The sequence below is a fragment of the Sciurus carolinensis genome, chromosome 16 (genome assembly GCF_902686445.1).
Source record: "Sciurus carolinensis chromosome 16, mSciCar1.2, whole genome shotgun sequence".
Lineage (NCBI taxonomy): Eukaryota > Metazoa > Chordata > Mammalia > Rodentia > Sciuridae > Sciurus > Sciurus carolinensis.
In genome coordinates, this window is record NC_062228.1 from 8,905,995 (window position 1) to 8,924,757 (window position 18,763).

An 18,763-nucleotide genomic window follows, 5' to 3' on the forward strand; every position below is an offset into this window, starting at 1 on the left:
CGGGTGGGGATCACTGTGCTGCGGGGAGCTTCTGCTCCACCAAGTGGCTCACAGACGTCTTTGGCGAGGACCGTGAGCATAAGGAGACAGCGCCCGGGAGCTGGCTTCATCACGGTGGTGGCACAACAGACAGGAAACCAGCCCGGGAGGACCAGCTGCAGAGAGAGGCCTCCCCCTGGCTCCCTTCTTGGGTGGCAGCGGGGCTCACTGCTGCTGCAGGCCTGGAGGGCTTCCAGGCATTGCCTCAGCATGTGCATGACAGTCCCATGGAGGAGGGCTGCCACTGTCCCTATTGCACAGAGGACGAAAGCAAGCCCAGGACATTTTGCAAGGACTCACAGTTGTGACGGGAGAAAGGACGACCTGTCCTAACCTGGGGCCCGAAATTTTCTCTCTTCAGCCCTTGATGACTCACAGAACGTTGTCACTTGTCAATCATAGGTGACTCACAATTTGTTGTGGGTTGAATTGTCCCTCCCCTCTCCCCCAATTTATACGCTGAAGTCCTAATGTCTGACCTTACTTGGAAACAGGGTCTTTGTAGATATAATTAGTTAAGATCAGGCCACAGTGGAGTAAGGTAGGACCTCATCCAATATGACTGCTGTCCTGATAGAAAGGGGAATTTTGGAGATAGATGCACACAGCTGGGCTACATGAAATGAAGGCAGAGATTGGGGTGATGTGTCTACAAACCAAGGGACACCGGACATGGCTGAACTACCAGAGGTAGTTAAGAGAGGCAAGGGCAGATTCCCCCTCGTAGCCCTCAGAAGGAACCAACCCTGCTGACACCTTGGTCTGTGTACTTCCGGACTCCAGAACTCAGAGACTACTGGCAGCGGTTCAAGCCACTCAGCCTGTGGTGCTTTGTTATAGCAGCCCAACAAGCTAATACATAACTGCCCTGGGACATGGGTCAGTTGTTCCCATTTATAGGTGAGGGACAGAAAAAGGAAGTGCTAGAAGCCAAACAGGAAGTAGGCGGGGCAAGAGAACTAATCTGTTGTCTCCAGTACTTGTATCATCCAATCAGAGGTGGCTGACGAGAGTCTACCACAACTTGGCAGAAGACTTTGCCATTTGCAAGAGTTGAACATGTGGACTCAAGGAATTGTATGATAATTGCAAAATTGATAACAGGGAACATGGTAGAATCTCCATATTTAATGGAGAAAACAGATGCTCAGAGAGAATGGATTCCAGAAGGCGAGAGTATAGGCAAGGTCCATGGCATGTTTACCTGCAAGGATGTGACCTTTAGTGCTGTAAATGTGCATTCTGGTGTTCAAACAACTCTTCTCCGCAGTGCAGATCTCTTTTACCTAGTTTAGTGCATAGGTCAGAATCTGTGATTCACGTATCAGTACAGAGACCTTGGAAAATACTTTAAAATGCTCCACTGTTTCCTTCTTGCAAATAAGATACATGAGGTGACTTCTCCATCTACTTCAAAGGCAAATGACATTTCTAGCCTTTGGATGCCGTAGACTGCTGGTCTGGGTCTTCTGAAGACACAGCCAACAGCAGCCTGCGTTGATGCTGTCTCTTGGCTCTCAAGGAAATCCTGTTTCGTGATGTATTTTTAGCCAAGTGACAGGCATGAAGGCAGGAGTGATCATCTTCGTCCTCACAGGAGTGTACTCAGAACGGAGCTCACGGCCTCCTCACGAGGAGCGTGGAGCTGTGGATAAACCTGATCCTGCCATCAGCTGAGGTCTCTGGGGTAGATGGAATTGTTCGGTGCCACAGCGGGCCGATGGGAACACATATCCTGAGGCCCCAGAAGTCTCTTACAGGCCAGGTCCCCTGTTCTCCTGGCTTGGCACCCTGCCAGAGAGTCCCTGACCTCCACGCTCTCAACCCTGGGGGGACACACTTGCAGCCACTGTGATGACAACAGCTGACGCTGACCACTCCCCGCCTGTCCAGCCACAGAAGCACCTCCTCGGTGTTAGGCCACTGGAGTCAGTTCCCCCGAGGGGGAACCAGAAGCTGCCCCGTCTCTCCCCTTCTCACAGGTAACTGCCTGTGCACCTGCTGGTGAGGGAGTCAAGCCCATGGCATCTGCGAGCAGAAGCTCCTACCTCAGCTCGGGTGGTGCCAAGAAGAGGGGTGCTTCCCCAGAGAAGCCAACGTCACCAGGCCCGAATCTCAGAGAGTGACCAGGAGTTTGGCAGGATGGGGGAAGGGCACCACAGGCCAAGTCAGCAGCAGGGCCAGAGGTAGAGGGGCACAGGACCACAATCGTCCAGTGGGACCAAGGTGCTGGGTGCGTCTGGGCAACTAGGGGGAGCTCCATCCCGTCTCCAGTTGTGTCCTCTGAAGGCCGGACACCTGAGCTCCCCTTCGTTCTACGGCAGCCGGATGAACTTCCCTCTGTGCTTGAGCAGGCCTACCTGTCTCTCTCTCCAGCTCCTAGACCTTCGCCCAGGCTGTGACACAGGCCTAGGTCTACCCCACCCATCTCTTCAGTCTTCTCCCTGCCAAGTGACATCTGTTCACTCTGGCGACTGGCTGCCCCTGGAGCGCACACCCAGGCCTCCTCACTTGCCAGGGGCTGGTGTGTGGTGAGCAGGTACCCTGGAAATGTTTGGAATGGCAGATGTATTAGTTCTCAGTTGCTGCTGTAACAAACTACCACAAGTTTAATGGACTAAAGCATCATTTTTTTCTCTCACAGTTCTGTAGGTCAGAAGACTAAAACAGGCTGGCAGCAGGGTGTGGGCAGGGCTGTGTTCCTTCAGAAGACCCTAGGAAGAACCCCCTCCTAGGCTCCTCTCCTTCCCCAGCTCTGGCCCCACATCACCTCCCTCTTCTCTGACTGGCCCCTGCCTCCCTCTTTCCAGGACCCTTGTGACTGCATTGGACCCATCTGGATGCTCCAAGGTAATTTCCACACCTCAAAATCCTTAACTACTTGCATCTGCAAGGTCCCTATTGCCATGCAAGGTGACATATTCAAAGGGATTTGATTTGGGCATCAGTCATTGTTCAGCCTACCACAGATCCACAGGTGAATGTGCTGAGCCAGATCTGGGCCTCTGTGTGGTCTGCCGGATGCCTCAGAGCAGGGCTCCGGCCATGATGCATCAGCACAATGCATTTGAGTGACAAGAAACATGTGACCAGGCATGTGGGAAGATATGGTGGGAATGAGGAATGTGTGGGCTGGGGTGATCATGTCATACTGAAGAATTCAGGATTCCACTGGAGAAAGGAGGGCACGCAGGAGAGAGGAAAGGAAGAGGAGAGACATAGAGTAAGCACAGAAGTCACTTCTGGAGTCTCAGTTTTCTCATCTGCATACTGGGAGAATGGCCAGTGAGGTCGTGTGGCTAGGGTGTTAGTGGAGACTGGGGCCAAGGATCTGGACCTCCTGGGCACTGCCACTGTCCTACCTTCCAAGTCCCCTCTTTTTCCAACTTTAAATAGCCCTCCAGTTGTGTCCCTTCTGAATGTATAGGGTGAGTGTGTGTGTGTGTATGTGTGTGTGGTGTGCATCCGTATGATGTCTGTGTGTTAGGTTTAATTAAAATTAATTCACATCCCAAACAATCCCCCACTTAAAGTGCAATGCAGAGGTTTCTGGCATATCCACAATTTGCAACCATCATCACCATTATTTTTAGAACATTTTTACTCCTCAAAAAAGCAACCCCACGGCCTCAGCAGTCTCCCCATTCCTCCTACCCCCTACTTCGGGCAGACACTGAGCTTCGCGGCACCTCCTGGCTGTCTCCCAGGCATTTGGACTGGTTGAGGTCCAGCAGGAGGCCACTGCAGGCCGCAGCCTGTCCTACCCGTACCCACCCACGCATTCCCTTCCTGACCCTGTGCATCCAGCCTCCTGCCCTCGTCCTTCTACTGAAATAGCTTTCCAAAAGGTCAACCGTGAACTCCGAGCAGATCCAAAGGTGTCTCCTCCATGTCCTTCCTGACTCCTGAGCAGCAGTCAATGCTAATGACCTGTCAGACAGTCATGGAGGTCAGTCTATCAGTGCCTGCCTGGGACGCCCTGTCCTCTGCCTGCAGGGTGGGGAAGTTAATGTCCCTGGTGTGGACTTGGGAGTCTGCTACGCGTCCTCACTGTGTGAGCTTGGGCGGTGCATTGGTCTCTATGTAACCTCCATCTCCTCATCTGTATCACAGGGACTGTGACAGCAGCCACCACTCAGGGTGATCGTGCACAGGAAATCAGCTAATTAATGTTCAGGGCTTGGCCAGGCTCTTTGTTCATGTAAACACACTATGCTGAATGTTTGCTAGTGTAATTATTTCACTCATTCTTTTCTTCAATGAGTTTATTTATTGCCATCATTTTCAATAACTTCTACGCATTAGACTTCCCTGGTGTTCAAATGCCCACCAAATCAATTATAATCTGGGACTTTAGGCAATTAAACCTTTCCAAATCTCAGTTTCACGATCTACAGGATGAGGATACTAACTTGGGTCTTTGGGCTTTGTAGCGTATAAATCAGTGGATACCTGAAGCACTTAGCGCAGAGCTTGGCAGGTAGTGAATCCTCAGTAACAGTGGCTGGTCCCCTTCTCTGACCTCCACGAGACTGTGGATTGGAGGTGCCTCTGGTCATCTCTACCTGTTCCAGGATCACTGTAAACCCAGCTCACACCTAAGCTCATCAAATTCATGTCAGTTTCTGCCCTGGCTAACTAAAATGATGCAGCTAGCCCCCATCTCTGGGCTCCCAGGTTCACTCCCTCGGTCATCTCTGACTCTTGGTTCTCCTTTATATTAAAATTTCCTCTTTTGAATTTACTTACTCTCTTCCATCCACTGCCCCCACTGCTATCAGAAGCCTACCTATTCCTACCTCAAACACTGCCGTGGCCACCTGGCTGGATGAGCTGTCCCCAGTCCCTCCTCCTGGTCACTGTGCACAGGGTGTGACACACACTGCTCCTTCGGGTGCTGCTCAAGCAATCCTCCCTCACCCCCACTGAGCCTCAGAAGGAGCTTCTACACCTTTACAGCAGCCAGTCTCCACCCACATGGTCAAGGTTGGCTCCACGCTTCTCCCCAGTCTTTACCTCTCCGTTTGGGTTGGGGCATCTTGGCTCCATCCTCTCTTAACTTCCCAGTTGGGCACTGGAGTTGAAGCCTGTGGCTGTTCTAAAACTGACAATCACCCCTCCCTGCCACAGCCTGGCTCCCGGGTCCGTCTACCCTCCTCGTCACTGTCCCACATCAGTCTCCCTTTTTATCAAGTTACCCTCTTGTCATGGGACAGAGAAGAGGATCTGCCAATCTCAGCTTCACATGTTTCCCTATTCGTTTATTTCTTTTGGACAAACCTCTATCTGTTTAGGATTTGTGATGACTTAGAATGAAAGACGAATACAATTCAGCCATCACCGTTAGCATGGAGGTAAAAATACACAACATAACGAGAAGAGATTAAGGACACTTCCATCAAATAAGCGACCTTCACTACAGCCAAGGCAAAGAGAGGTGTGGAGAGAAGGGCACGGTAACATAATCCTCTCAGGGCCACCACGGGGAATGCTGGGGGGACAGGCGATTTTCTACCTTCAAACAGAAGGAAGCAGTCATCTCACAGACCAGCTCCAGTAGAACTTTCTCCCCTGGTAGGAACGTTCTTCCATAGCTGTTCCATCCCGTAAGATAACCACCAGTCACATGTAGCTTTTGAGCACTTGAAATGTGGCCACTGTCACTGAGGAACTGCACTTTTAAACAGCTCCCCCCCACCATTTGGTGGTTCTGGAATTGAACCCACGGCCTGGTGCATGCTAGGCAAGCAACCTACCACGGAGCCACATTTTCAGCCCCAGGAACTGCATTTTCAATATGACTTAATTAAATTAAGTTAAAATAGCCACATGAAACCAGAGATGTCATTCTTGGAGTTAGGCTTTTATGTACTATCGTTATTAGAGACAGGCTATAGTCATAGACTTTTATGTAAATAACATTGTTAGGACAGATGAGGTCTTCAATAGTAGATTTTAAAAATTAAGATCTCCATGTAGCCCTTGGTGTGCTGTTGTGCGGCAGACAGGTGAAGGCAACTGTTAATCGGAGGCCACAGAAATACAGTCTGAGCACCTATCTTTAGGATGGAATGTGGGACCAGGTGGACCTCAGGGAATAGAGAAGTGAAGTGAAATGGTGCATGCTGCTAAGGTCACACTGTCTAATAGCAGCCCCTCACCCAGATGGCCAATTCCAAGTCCTCTGCCCAGTAGCAAGGGTATCTGTGGTTTGACTCCATCCATCAAACAGACCTCATTTCTTCTCTCTGTTTATCCTGCCTCCCCCTACTCAGTCCTGTCATTTTGTTTATACTGTTCCTCATGTTCATTAGATCTTTTGTGTGTGTGTGTGTGTGTGTGTGTGTGTGTGTGACTTCAATCTTGCTATGGTTTAGCTATGAGTTGTCTGCTCAAAGCTCATGTGTAAGACAATGCAAGAAGGCCTGGATGTGAAAGAATTGGGTTATGAGAGTCCTAACCTAATTGGTGCATTCATCCTCTGATAGGAACTAATTGGGTGGTAGCTCTAGGCGGGCAGGGTATGGCTGGAGGAGGTGGGTGATAGGGGGTGTACCTTTGGGTGAGGGGACTCTCTGCTTCCTGGTGTGATGTTCCCAGCTTTCTCCTTCACCACACACCTTTGCACTGATGTTCTGCTTCACCTCAGGCCCCAAGAAATGGAGTAGGCCATCTATGGACTAAGACCTCTGAAACTCTGATCCCCCAAATAATCTTTTCCTCCTTAAAATTGTTCTCATCAGGTTTTTTGGTCATTGTGGTGACAAAGCTAACTAAAATGAAAACTGGTACTGAGAAGTAGGATCATTATTGTGACTAACCTGACCATGTGGTCCAGAAGCTTTTGGAGCTTTTTGGAATTTGGGGGAGGAATTGTGGAAATTTTAGTGATGCAAGCTGGAAAGGATTTAGAATGTTGTAAATGGACCTCAGTGGGCAACTATGGTGGGATCTCAGATGATCAGAATGCGTATAGGACTGTGGACAGTAAAGACGGGTTCATGAGGTTTCAGAGGAAAAGGAGAACTCTATTGGAGATTGGACTACAGGTTATTTGTGCTATGTGCTTGCTAAAAATTTGCATTTTTTCTGATGTTCTGAGGCTCTGTGAGGCTAAATTTAAAGGTGATGGATTTCTTAATCTGGTGGAAGAAATTTCTAGGCAGAATACCATTCAAGCAGTAGCATGGATTTTCCTGGCAGTTTTAAAGCCAAGTTTATTGTGATAATCAGGAGCAGAAAGCAGAGCTAAAAGATTCAAAAAACTTACAACGTTACCAGAAAACTGGTAGTAAAACTGGAGCTAAGGAAGATGTGGTTTTTAAAGAGATTACAGTCATGAAAGTAATGCTAATTATTTCATCCAGAAACAATAGGAAAGGTGACTTGAGAGCACTTTAGGAACTGGTAAGACCACACCCATCTCATGCTCAAGATTGTAAAAGTACAAATTTCTTTGAGAAGAGACCATGGGGGCCCCTGCTTGCACAGGGGAGCTGAGAAAGTTGTTTCACCATGCTGAGTCACCCAGGGACTCAGAGGCTGCTACAACCATGGTCCCCAGAGCCTTGGCTACTGCTCAAGATGGTGCAAGACCTTGACGTTAACCACATTGTGCTGGTTCTGCAGAAATGTAGGATGCTGGAGTTAGGGGGTCATGGCGGCTTCCACTGAGATTTCAAAGGAAGGACTGGGAAGCCAGGTAAAATGCATTAGGGTCAGAGTCCCTTGGGCTGCCCCCAAGAAGGCAATGGGTAGAGAAGTAAGAAGGAAGCCGAAGCAGCAGTGGAGACTCCCGAGATTAAAAATGCCAGTAACGTGGGATGTCTGCAGGCATAGAGAAGGAACAAGCCAACAGAGAGGCCATGTGGTCTTCAATCAGCAAAGTCGGAGGGGGAGAGTTGCACAAGCCCTCTGGAGAGAACATTGTGCTACCATATGCCCCAGATGCTGGATGCAGAAATATAGGACTTGTTGGCTCAGCTGGATTTGTTCCTATTCCTTCTTTCTCTGCCCCTATTTCTTCCTTTTGGAATGGAGATATTTACAATGTGCCTTCAAATAGTGGATATGTGTAACTTGCTTTTGATATTCACAAGCGCTCATGTGAGTTTGCCTTAAATCTCGGTGGAGACTTTGGACTTAGGCTTTTGAGAATGATGAAACTGTGGAGACCACGGGGACTCTTGGAAATGAACGAAACGTACTTTCCATTGTGAGAAATGCAGGAGATTTGGGGGCCAGAGGCAGAATGTTAGGCTTTAGCTATAGCTATGAGGTGTCCCCCAAAAGCTCATGTGTGAGACAATGCAATCGGTGCACTAATCCTATCATAGGGACTTACTCTGTGGTAACTGTAGGCAGATAGGGTGTGGCTGGAGGAGGTGGGTCCCTGGGGCATGGCTTTGGGGTTTACAGTTTGTCCTTGTTGAGCAGAGTTCTCTGCCTGCTTCACGGTGTGATGTTCCCAGCTGCTTCCTCTGCAACACACTTCCGCCCTGATATTCTGCCTAACCTCAGGCCCTAAAGAATGGAGTAGGCTGTAAGACCTCTGAAACCATGAGCCCCCAAAGAAACTTTTTCTCCTATAAAGTTGTTCTTCTGAGGTCTTTTGGTCACAGTGGTGACAAGGCTGACTAACACAAACATATCCCAGTAACAACTGGCTTCCGATCCTAGTGAAGTCCCACCTCATTCTTAAAACCATTTCTGAACATTCTTATCATTGTTCCTCTGATTTTCAAACCCAGTTGTGTTGAAATCAATGCCCCATGATTGACTGCTACGTTCTTCTCTAATTGTTTCACAGTTTTAAGTTTTGTCTTATAAAGTAAGTTATAAACTCAAGGGTGGAAAACCTGTTGTCTACGACTTCTCTAGACCTGACAGCCTGAAACAGTACCAGCACATAGTAGGTGCTCCACAAAGCTTCTGCTGTTCCATGGATCAACAGTTCTTTGCATCCCTTTCTCACCTCTAAACTGTCTGTGAAGTTAATTTTGTTCCAACTTAATATACAGCTGCACATTTCATATCTGGAAGCAAACCTGAGGCTACATTATAACCACTCTGCTCCGTGTATTAAACTCACAATAAAGCCAAAGACAGATGGCTAAAAAGAAACTTTAATCGTCTCTGATATTATTAAATCTTCTAGTTGGAAGTCTCGGAGAGCCCAAGAAAATTTTCTTTTAATCCCTGTGGACTTTCTATTCCATAGATGGAGTTCTGGAGCTGGTCTGAAAACCAATTTTGCCCCCTTCCAAGGCTCGTAAGCAATAAGCGGGCACTACTCCCTTAGATCCCAGCAGAGCTACGTGGGCTTGATAAATAGCCACATTTGGCTCAACCATGGCTCTAAACAGATGTCTGTAACTACTGTAGAAAAGAACCCTCAGAATGTTGGTGGGTGCTGCTGATGAGCGGCTGTGGACGCTTCAGTTGGCAAACAGGCAGCAGCCATCTCTCTCTCTCCCTGCTGGAAAGATCTACAATCCCTTTGTTTGCTGGCAACTAAATCAATCATCATAGCTTCTTTGGAAGCAGTGGTTCTCAAGTCGGGGTGATTTCGTCCTTGACCCTTGTCCCACCCAGGGGACATTTGACAATGTCTGGAACATTTTTGTATTGCCTCTGCTGGCAGAAAGTAGGTGCTCCCCAGGGATGCTGATGACCATCCGCTGTGCACAGGGCACCCCCTCCACCCCCAGCAAAGAATTATTCTTCAAATATCAATCACACCCAGGTTGAGAAAATATGACTTTGTAAACTTGGCTTTAAGTAATGATACCTTTTTTAGTACAGCTTGCTCATTCATTCAGTTATTCATTCATTCGTAAAATATTTATTATTAAGTACAGAAAATCTCCAACTCGTCCTATTTCTGTGTGTTGGGGATTCCTTAATTATTCATGCATCTCCTCTGCCGGGCACAGGGGTCTGGAGTAACAGGGTGTGGGTCTTTCCTCACATGGGGTTCACATGGCAGGGGGGCAAGAGTCGAAACAAGTCAGCAAACAAATGCACAAGAGAATTTCAAACAGCGGTGAGTCCGGAGGGTATCAAACTGGGAAGTGAGTGCAGGAGAAGCACAGAGGTGGCCTCTTTTAAGAGGTGGGGTTAGAGAAGGCTGCTCCCTAGAGTTCACGTTGAAGCTGAGTCTCAAGGAACGAGAAGGAAGCCAGCTGGCAAACACCAGGAAGAGGAACGTTCAAAATAGAGGAAGCAACTGGTTCAGAGGCTCCAGACAGGAGGCTTGGTGGGTTCGAGGACCCGAAGCCTGCGCGCAGTGGAAGCTTGGATGGAGGAGGGAGGTGCACACAGGAGCTGGTGGAGACGGGTGGGAATCAGATGGGGTGGGCCTGTGACCACGATAGGGGTCTAGACTATTTCAGGCTCAGAGGGAGCCACGGGTGGGCGGGCTTTCAGCAGGGAGGGTGGAGCTTGATCTGGTTTAGGTTTTGCTCAGCCCCCTGAGGTAGCTGGTCAGAGAATGCCCTGGAGCGGGGCAAGAGGCAAGGCAGGGACAGTCAGTAAGGAGACTCCTTGTAGGAGGGAATCCACTTTAGACAGCAGCACCAAGAGCGGAGATGGGAGGGAAGACCCCAGACTTCCTTGCACGCAGCCCACAGCCCAGTCAAGCAAGCTCCAGCCGGGTCCCCAGGGCCCTGCTCTGCATCCTCAGCACGCTCACGCTCTGCCGGTCCTGAGTGAGCTCTGGCAGTCATAAAGCGCCTGTGACCTCAGCAGCGAGGGCTGTGATGAGTCCTGCTGACCCCGCTAAGGGCAGCGGAGCAGCCTGCCGTCAGCTTCCTGATCTGCACGTCAGGGTGCCTCTGCCACTCCTTCGACAGATGGGGTCTTCCCTGCATATTAGACTTCGGTACTTGCCCAGGGCCCTGGCTAGCAACCCCAGCCTCTTCCCTTGGGACCACGGCATAGCACCTCTTGACTTTGACCCTTTAGCAGCCTCCCCCAGTGCTTAGAGTCAAGCACAGTTCCCCTCTGGCCCTTCCTCGCTGTCCTATTCAGGCTCTTTGCACCACATCCTCCTTGGCTCACAAGACACCTGTGGAATTCTCCAAGATGGTTCTTGCTCATCTCTTAGGGTCTCTCTGCTTTAAATACTCTTCCTTCAGATTTTTGCCACCTTCCTATCCCAGCTCAAAAGCTGTCACTCCAAGGAACCGTCCATCTTTATTACTCAGTCTGCAGTGGGCATCCTCAATGGACCCCTTAGCACGCCAACGAGGTGGAAAGGCATTCTCAGGAGATGAAAAAATCTTATTCTTTCAATGCACAGAGCACAGGTATTCTTAGAGAATGTGTGTGTGTGCAGAGAGAGGGAATACAAAATTTTCATGAAAGGGTTGATTAGGCAAAAACCAAAAAAATTCTAAAAAGGCACGTAGGAGAGCAATAATGAAGAGGTGATTTTCACTGCTCAGCAGAAACCAAGTCTCCCCACTCCACCGAGTCACTCACATGCACCCCGACTTATCTCCTTCCATGAACTCATTAGTTGGTAATAACCCTGCGTGTGTTTGTCTACTTCAGTATTTCCGCCCCTTTCCACTGTTCGAATACAAGCTCTATGAAGTCCAGGGACTTGACCATCTGGTTGCCACTGGGTCTCTGGCATCTGCACAGTACTGGGCACACAGTAGTTATTTAATAAGTATTTGGTGATTTAATTACCACTGTGACCAAGTAAAGATATCGGATATACTCATAAGAACCCCCTGGGCCAGCAGGAGTCCCTCTTGGCTTTCAATCCTCACTTAATGCCACCAGACTTGCTGGAGTCCTTTGGGCACTGAGTTTAGGCATAAGTGTCTTCTCTGACCCATGGATGAATTAACCTCCTCCCCCTGGTCTTTTCTATTTCCAATTTTCTCTCCTCCCTGACACTGAGAACCCATATCCATGCAGCTCAGCCCTTTCCCGTTCCACTGAGAAGACATGGTGAACATATGGATGTCCAACTCATTCAATTAAAAACATTTTCAAGAAGATCACCACAACAGGCTAACCATTTTGGTAATTACACAGCAGAAAGCATGCATTATTAACTGGTTTAATTTAGCAATGAATTGAATCACAGTGAGCACCTGCATTAGAGAAAACACTGGAAGGAAGTGAGACAAGATGTTAATGACATTATCCTTCTCTGGAATGTGGACCTGTCATTTATTTTCTCCTTATGTTTTTGGTTAATTTGGGAATTTCCTGTAATGAGGATGTATTTCTTCTATCAAAAGAAATAAGATTTTTTCATTTTTCAAAAGAAAACATCCCCAACAAATACATGAAAAAAAAAATGAATGTCCAACATCTCTAATAATCAGGGAAATGCAAATCAACATGACATTAAGATTTCCCCTCATTCCAGTCAGAATGGAAACCATCAAGAATATGAATAATAAATACTGGCAAGGATGTAGAGGAAGAGGTATGCACGTTCATTGTTGGTAGGACTGCAAATTGGTACAATCACTCTGAAAAGCAGTATGGGGATTCCTCAAAACGCTAGGAATGGAACCACCATATGACCCAACTCTTCCACTCCTCGGTATTTATCCAAAGGAACCAAAATCAGCATACTATAGTGATAGTCACATCAGTGTTTATAGCAGCATAGTTCACAGTAGCCAGCTCAGATGCCTGCCAACAGATGAAGGGGTGAAGAAAATGTGGTCTCTATACACAACAGCCACAAACAATGAAATCATGGCATTTGCCGGTAGGTGGAGAACATCATGCTATGTGGAATAAGTCAGACCCAGAAAGTCAAGGAGCAAATGTTTTCTCTCATTTGTGGAAGGTAAACCAAAAAGGTGGGGGGAGCAGGGGGGAATCCCATGAAAATAGGAGAGAGATCAGTGGAGCATAGGAAGGAGATTGATGGGGAGGGAAGAAGGACCGGAAAAGGGTGGAACGGTGGAATGAAAGTACTCAAAGTAGCCTATGCAAAGATGGCATGTAATTGAGCAGATGTTGAATCAGGGTGACAAGTATACTGTACTACTTTAACTACATGTATATATGTGTGTGTATATACAAATGCACTTAAAATTTTATGTAATAAAACATTTGTATAAAAAGATTATATATATATATGTATATATATATATATATATATATGTCTGTGTATATAAATGAGTGGAAGGTAGACCAATAGAAGGGAGAAGGGGAGAAAAAGTGGGGACCACAGGGACTGGAATGGAGTAAATTAAATTCCCATGCATACGTAATTATGTCAAAATGAACCCAACTATTATATATAACACTAATATCCCAATAAAAGGATAAAAAATCTTTTGGTGGCTGAGTTTGAGACTATGCATGAAGTATACACAGACAACTTTCTGGTCCACAGACACAGGGTGATTTGCTTTTTGTGAGACAGTTCTCCCCACAAAGCATTTTGGGGAGATCTCTGTGCTTGGAAAGCTACTGCCTTTGAGTCAACTTAGTCCAACAGGCAAGTACAGTGGTTTCTTCCCAGAAACACACGCACCTTGTCCCATAGAACGTAGCGTTTGCTACAAATGGTAAAGACATCTGTGACTCCTCAAAGTACAAAACAGCACTCATACTATAAAGCACTTCACCCGTGAGAAATGGAAAACACAAAAACACACCCCACATATTTTAAGATATTTTTCAGGGACTTCTTGGCTCCCTGAAGTCAACGTTATATAGACTCCTGACTTTGGAAGATCTTAGTGCAACACCTCCTGAAACCCAGGCCACACCCTCCATTTGTCCTCAGAAAGAGCAACCACAACTAATTCTTACTTTGTCCAAAGCTTCCTTTATCCAGAAGGGCTGTTTAGACCCCATCTCCTCCTGCAAGTCGTACATGAACCAATACAACTGGTTCATGTTTCAGCACCCTCAAAGGTAATGATAGGGGCTCTTCATTTTTTCATGGTCAAAAATGCTTTCAACTACTAGAACTTCTGGTGGACCCATTAGTGAAAAGACTCAATCCAACAGCAGACCTAACCATTCAGCAAGAATTACAGCATCCACCATGACAGCTAACAATGTCCCCCTGGGGGGTTGAAAACATCTGGGCTCAGCACACAAATCATCTCAGCTCTGAGTTCTTGTCGCCCTTGATCTCTGATGTACCCACAAGGTGACAATGTGCAATGATGCTGTAATGGTGCATGTACTCTCTGGTAACCCAGCTGAACTGTACCCCTGCATGAAAATTCAGCAGGCAAGGGTTCACGACACTGGTACAGAGCCAGGGCACAGTCTGAGAAATACTAAGAAACTTCAATAGTTTCTCCATCAAAAGCACTAAACTATGAGACAAAGACTTTCAGGACACTCATTTCCAACAAACCAACCTGGGGAAAAGTCATTAGTAACAAACTGTCTCTGGCTGCCCAGACTTGCCTGCACCGAAGACAGGAGGCTGCTTACGGCGGGAAGACACCATCCTTACCTCCTCCAGGGCCCACAAGGAGTCCACCACCGGCTTGATCTTCTTCTGGCTGTACAGGCTTATGAGTCTCTCCACCACACCGCGAACGAGGCCCGCTCGGCCCTGTTTGAAGAGCAGGTGTAAGAGGGAAAACCCCGCGATGACTTTGTTCTCTTCGTACAGCTTGATGGGGTTCACTTTCTCCACCTGCCACCACTGGAAGAGAAGTGGGCACTGGGTTAGGGAGACGCGATGCCAGCCACATCTGCCGCCCCGACGCTGGCAGCTCTCCTTGGGTATTTTTAAAGCACCTGTTTCATCAGGAGGTGCTGGGAGTGCACAGGATACGACAGACAGCAAGGCTCACGCTGAGTGAGCTCCAGGATCTAGGTGGGAGAGCCCCAAACCAAGTGCAGGTTGAACGTCCCAAACCCCCAAATCCAAAAAGCTCCAATGTCTGTGAAGTTCAGAGCCAACAGGATGCCACACTTGGAAACTTCACACCTGACCTTGTGTGACGGGTCTTATCAAAATGCAGATGCACTAAAACATCATGTAAAATTTTCTTCAAGTTGGATTTTTCTCCTGGTGACTCTGGAAAGCAGTATGGAGAGTCCTCAGAAAACTTGGAATGGAGCCACTATTGACCCAGCTATCCCTTGGCCTATATGCAAAGGACTTAAAATCAGCAAACTATAGTGACACAGCCACATCAATGTTTATAGCAGCTCAATTCACAATAGCTAAACTATGGAACCACCTTTCAACAGATGAATGGATAAAGAAAATGTGGTCCGTGTACACAATGGAATATTACTCAGCCTTAAAGAAAAATGAAAGTATGACATTTGCCACTAAATGAATGAAGCTGGAGAATATCATGCTAAGTGAAATAATCCAATCCCAAAGAACCAAAGGCCGAATGTTTTCTTTGATGTGAGGATGCTAATTCACAATAAGTGGGGGGCCATAGGGAAGAATAGAGGTACTTTGCATTAGAAGGGAGAGAATGGAGTATGGGGGTAAGAAGGATAGTAGAATGAATCGGACATTATTACCCTATGTGCATATATGATTACATAATCAGTGTAAATCTACACCATGTACACCAGAAGAATGAAAAGTTATACTCCATTAATGTATGATGGATCAAAATGCATTCTACGTCAGGTATAACTAACTAGAACAAATTAAAAAACAGAAAAAAAAATTTAGACTCTGCATATAAAGTGACACATAAATGAATCTTGTGTTCAGACCTGGGTCTCATCACCAAGTCAACTCATTATGTCATATGCAGATATTCCAAAACTTAAAAAAAATCCCAAATCTGAAACACTTCTGGCCCCAAGCATTCTGGAGACGGATACCCAAGCTGTCCTGGGCCACGTAGAGTCCGAACGTTAAGAATGTGGTTGGAATCCCCGGCTCTGGGGGCTGGGTGGGGTCCTGGTTCCTTAGCTCACTCCCTGAAATGCTCTGAGCTTCTCTCCAGACTGCAGAATCTGCAGAGTCTGCTCCAGTGACTCCCGGAAGATGAGGCACCAAACACTTAGCAGGGGACAGCTGCTCTGGGGCTGGCGAGGCCGAGGTTGAAGAGCTGTTGGGGGGCATGGTGGGGTGACCCCTGTGATTGCAGGGGTAGCTTTCCTAGCGGGGATAAGGACAGGGTTACACCTGTCTGTCAGAGACGGAAGAAGAATGGGGGGTGGGCAGGGGGTCACTTACACAGAAGGAAAAGGGGAAGGGACAGTGAAGCTGAAGGGTTGGGACTTTGCAGTGGTTCTCAACTAGGGGCGGTTTTGCCCCCTGTAGGGACGTTGAGTAATGTTGGGGGACATTTTTGGTTGTGTTCCTGGGTCAAGGGCTATTGCTGGCATCTAATGGGTAGAAGCCAGGGATGCTGCTCAACACCCTACGGTGACCAGGACAGACTCCACCGCAAAGATGATCCAGCCCAAAATACTGCTGCACTGAAGCTGAGAAGCCCGGACTAAAGACCCGGCTGGGACACACAACAGGTACAAGTGGCTCTTTTCCAGTCTTTCAGCTCCCCACTTGAGACATCAGCACGAGCACATCATCCCTCAACAACCTGCAGACAGGGCCGTCCCCCACTCTGCACTGATTTAATTGCTATTCCTTTGGCGCCAGTTATCGGTTAGAAATTCAAACTTCTAGCTTCTGGAGGGTTTTAATGGGCGAAATGTTTACTGTAAGTTTCAGTACAGAATGCAAACGGAAACGTGACGGACCTTCATAAGCATTCATAGTATTTGTTATCAAGGAGCTTATTTGTATTCTGCCTCTTTCCAAAAAGATTTGAAGAGGCTTACAAAAGTAAAAGATTTTTATTTTATTTTATTGGTACCAGACGTGGAACCCAGGAGTCCTTAACCCCTGAGCCACATCCCCAGTTCTTTTTATGTTTTTATTTTGAGACAGGGTCTCACTAAGTTGCCCAGAGGCTTGCTAAATTGCTGAGGCTGGCTTTGAACTTGAGATCCTCTTGCCTTGGCCTCCTGAGATGCTGGGACTTTAGGTGTGTGCCACGGTGCCTGGCCAGATTTTTGATTGTTTGAGTTGGGAGACTCATGTCAGGTAAATATGTCTGGGAAAGACAGATTGAAATCAGGGATAAGTTTCATATACAGAATTCTTTACCAAAAAATGTACAGCCCTTGGCAAAGGCAAGGGCCGGCTCTAGAAGAGCCACACATTTGACTATGAATGTCTTTTTACAAAGCAAAGGTAGAAAAATGATGAATAACTTGATGCATGCTAAATCTGCAGTGCCTCAAGGAATATTTGTGGAAGGGAGGCTTGCTGAATCAACAACTGCTCCACCGTTGGGGTTAAGAGAGCTCTTGGGCTGAATGCCACTGACTAGCTGTGTGACTTTAGTGGAGTCACCTAGTCTATCTGTGCTGGCTTTCCTCGCTGAACCTCATGGCACTGTTCTGAGGAGTAAGTGCGCTAATGCATGTCAGGTGCCTGGAACGCTGCCTGACACCTGCTAGGTGCTCCATAAGCACAAGCAACTTTTATCATCTTAATTTGGAAAGGGATGTTTTGTTTTAGAAACTAAGAGCTCTGAATTTGGAGGCAGACCTTGCTCTAGGCCTGATCCTCATCTGTGAGTATCATCATTAAGGCCTGAAAGCAAACGGCACGTTTGAAAATGAGGGAAATCTTAAAAGGGAACAAAATTAAGAAAGCAGAGTGAGAAATCTGTGTACAAGTCCCACACCTTTCTTAAATCCACAGAATATTTTTAAGAACCTTTCAGAGCTAAGTCCTCCCTCCACTGTTAGACCCTCTCTTCAGATTACTTCTAACCAACTAGCATGGATCCAGTCCTCTGAAAGGGCTCAGAGCGTCGGCCTTCATCCTTAACCTTCAGCCCCACAGCGCAACGCGCAGAGGAATCTGCCTCTGCCCAGGCTGGGGGTTCGCGGACCGTGGGCGCACCGCAATGATTTCTTTAGTGCTGGGCGTGGTAGCGATTGTGCATTTAGGTGAGAAAGGGAAAACGCTTCTTAGGATTGCAGGTAATTCGCGACCAGTGTGGTAACCCGCGAAAGAGTCACACCAGTTACAGCCACATTAATAAAACAGCTGTACGTGGTACCCTGTCTGTCTTTGGGGACACAGGGAAGACAGCATCCTGGATGGGTCCCACCCTGCTCCTCCTGCGGATCCTGTGGCCTAGGTGATTCCTGGCCTGGACTTTAAAGCCTCAGTACAGAACGAAGCCCTTTAATTCCACTCTCGTAGGTGTAGGGAGCAGTAACCTCCCAGAAGTAGGGAAGTTTCTGGCAGCTGGTGCTGGCCCTTTGGGAGCACACGAAAGCCCCATAGTGCCACGCATAGAATAGATTCCCAACTTCCCACGGCTCTCCCTGACCACTCTATTCAAAATGCCTCTGCCCCATCCTGCTGCTTTCTATTCTGCACCCTATTCCAATCCCCTTCTGAGGCTGGATGGCCATCAATCACGCCATTGTTACATCTCACTGCATTTGGGTTTGCATTCCTCATTGGAACAGAGGAGCCACCTCTCTATGCACTGGATGCCTGACACAGTGCTACAAATATTAGGTGCCCAGAAAACGCTTGTAACAGTGAGTGAAGCCATTGGGCGGCATTGGCTGTGCAGGAGGCACACAGCAAGCGCAGTGGGGAGCAGCCGCCCCTGTCCTGGGGGTGGGGGTGAGATAAAAGGACAAGCCCAAATTCGCTAATGTCTGGCATTCCGTAACTCTGGACAGGAATGCACATCCA

The 18,763-nt window shown here is 47.7% G+C and overlaps 1 protein-coding gene across 1 annotated transcript in view; it reads right to left on the reverse strand.

The window, feature by feature from the left end:
* The window catches only part of Vat1l (vesicle amine transport 1 like), a 141,535-nt gene that overhangs the window by 50,962 nt on the left and 71,810 nt on the right, over nucleotides 1–18,763 (reverse strand). Inside the window, exon 7 of the mRNA XM_047529028.1 lies at nucleotides 14,501–14,695. Coding sequence (XP_047384984.1) covers nucleotides 14,501–14,695 — 195 coding nt within the window. The remainder of the gene's footprint in view (nucleotides 1–14,500; nucleotides 14,696–18,763) is intronic.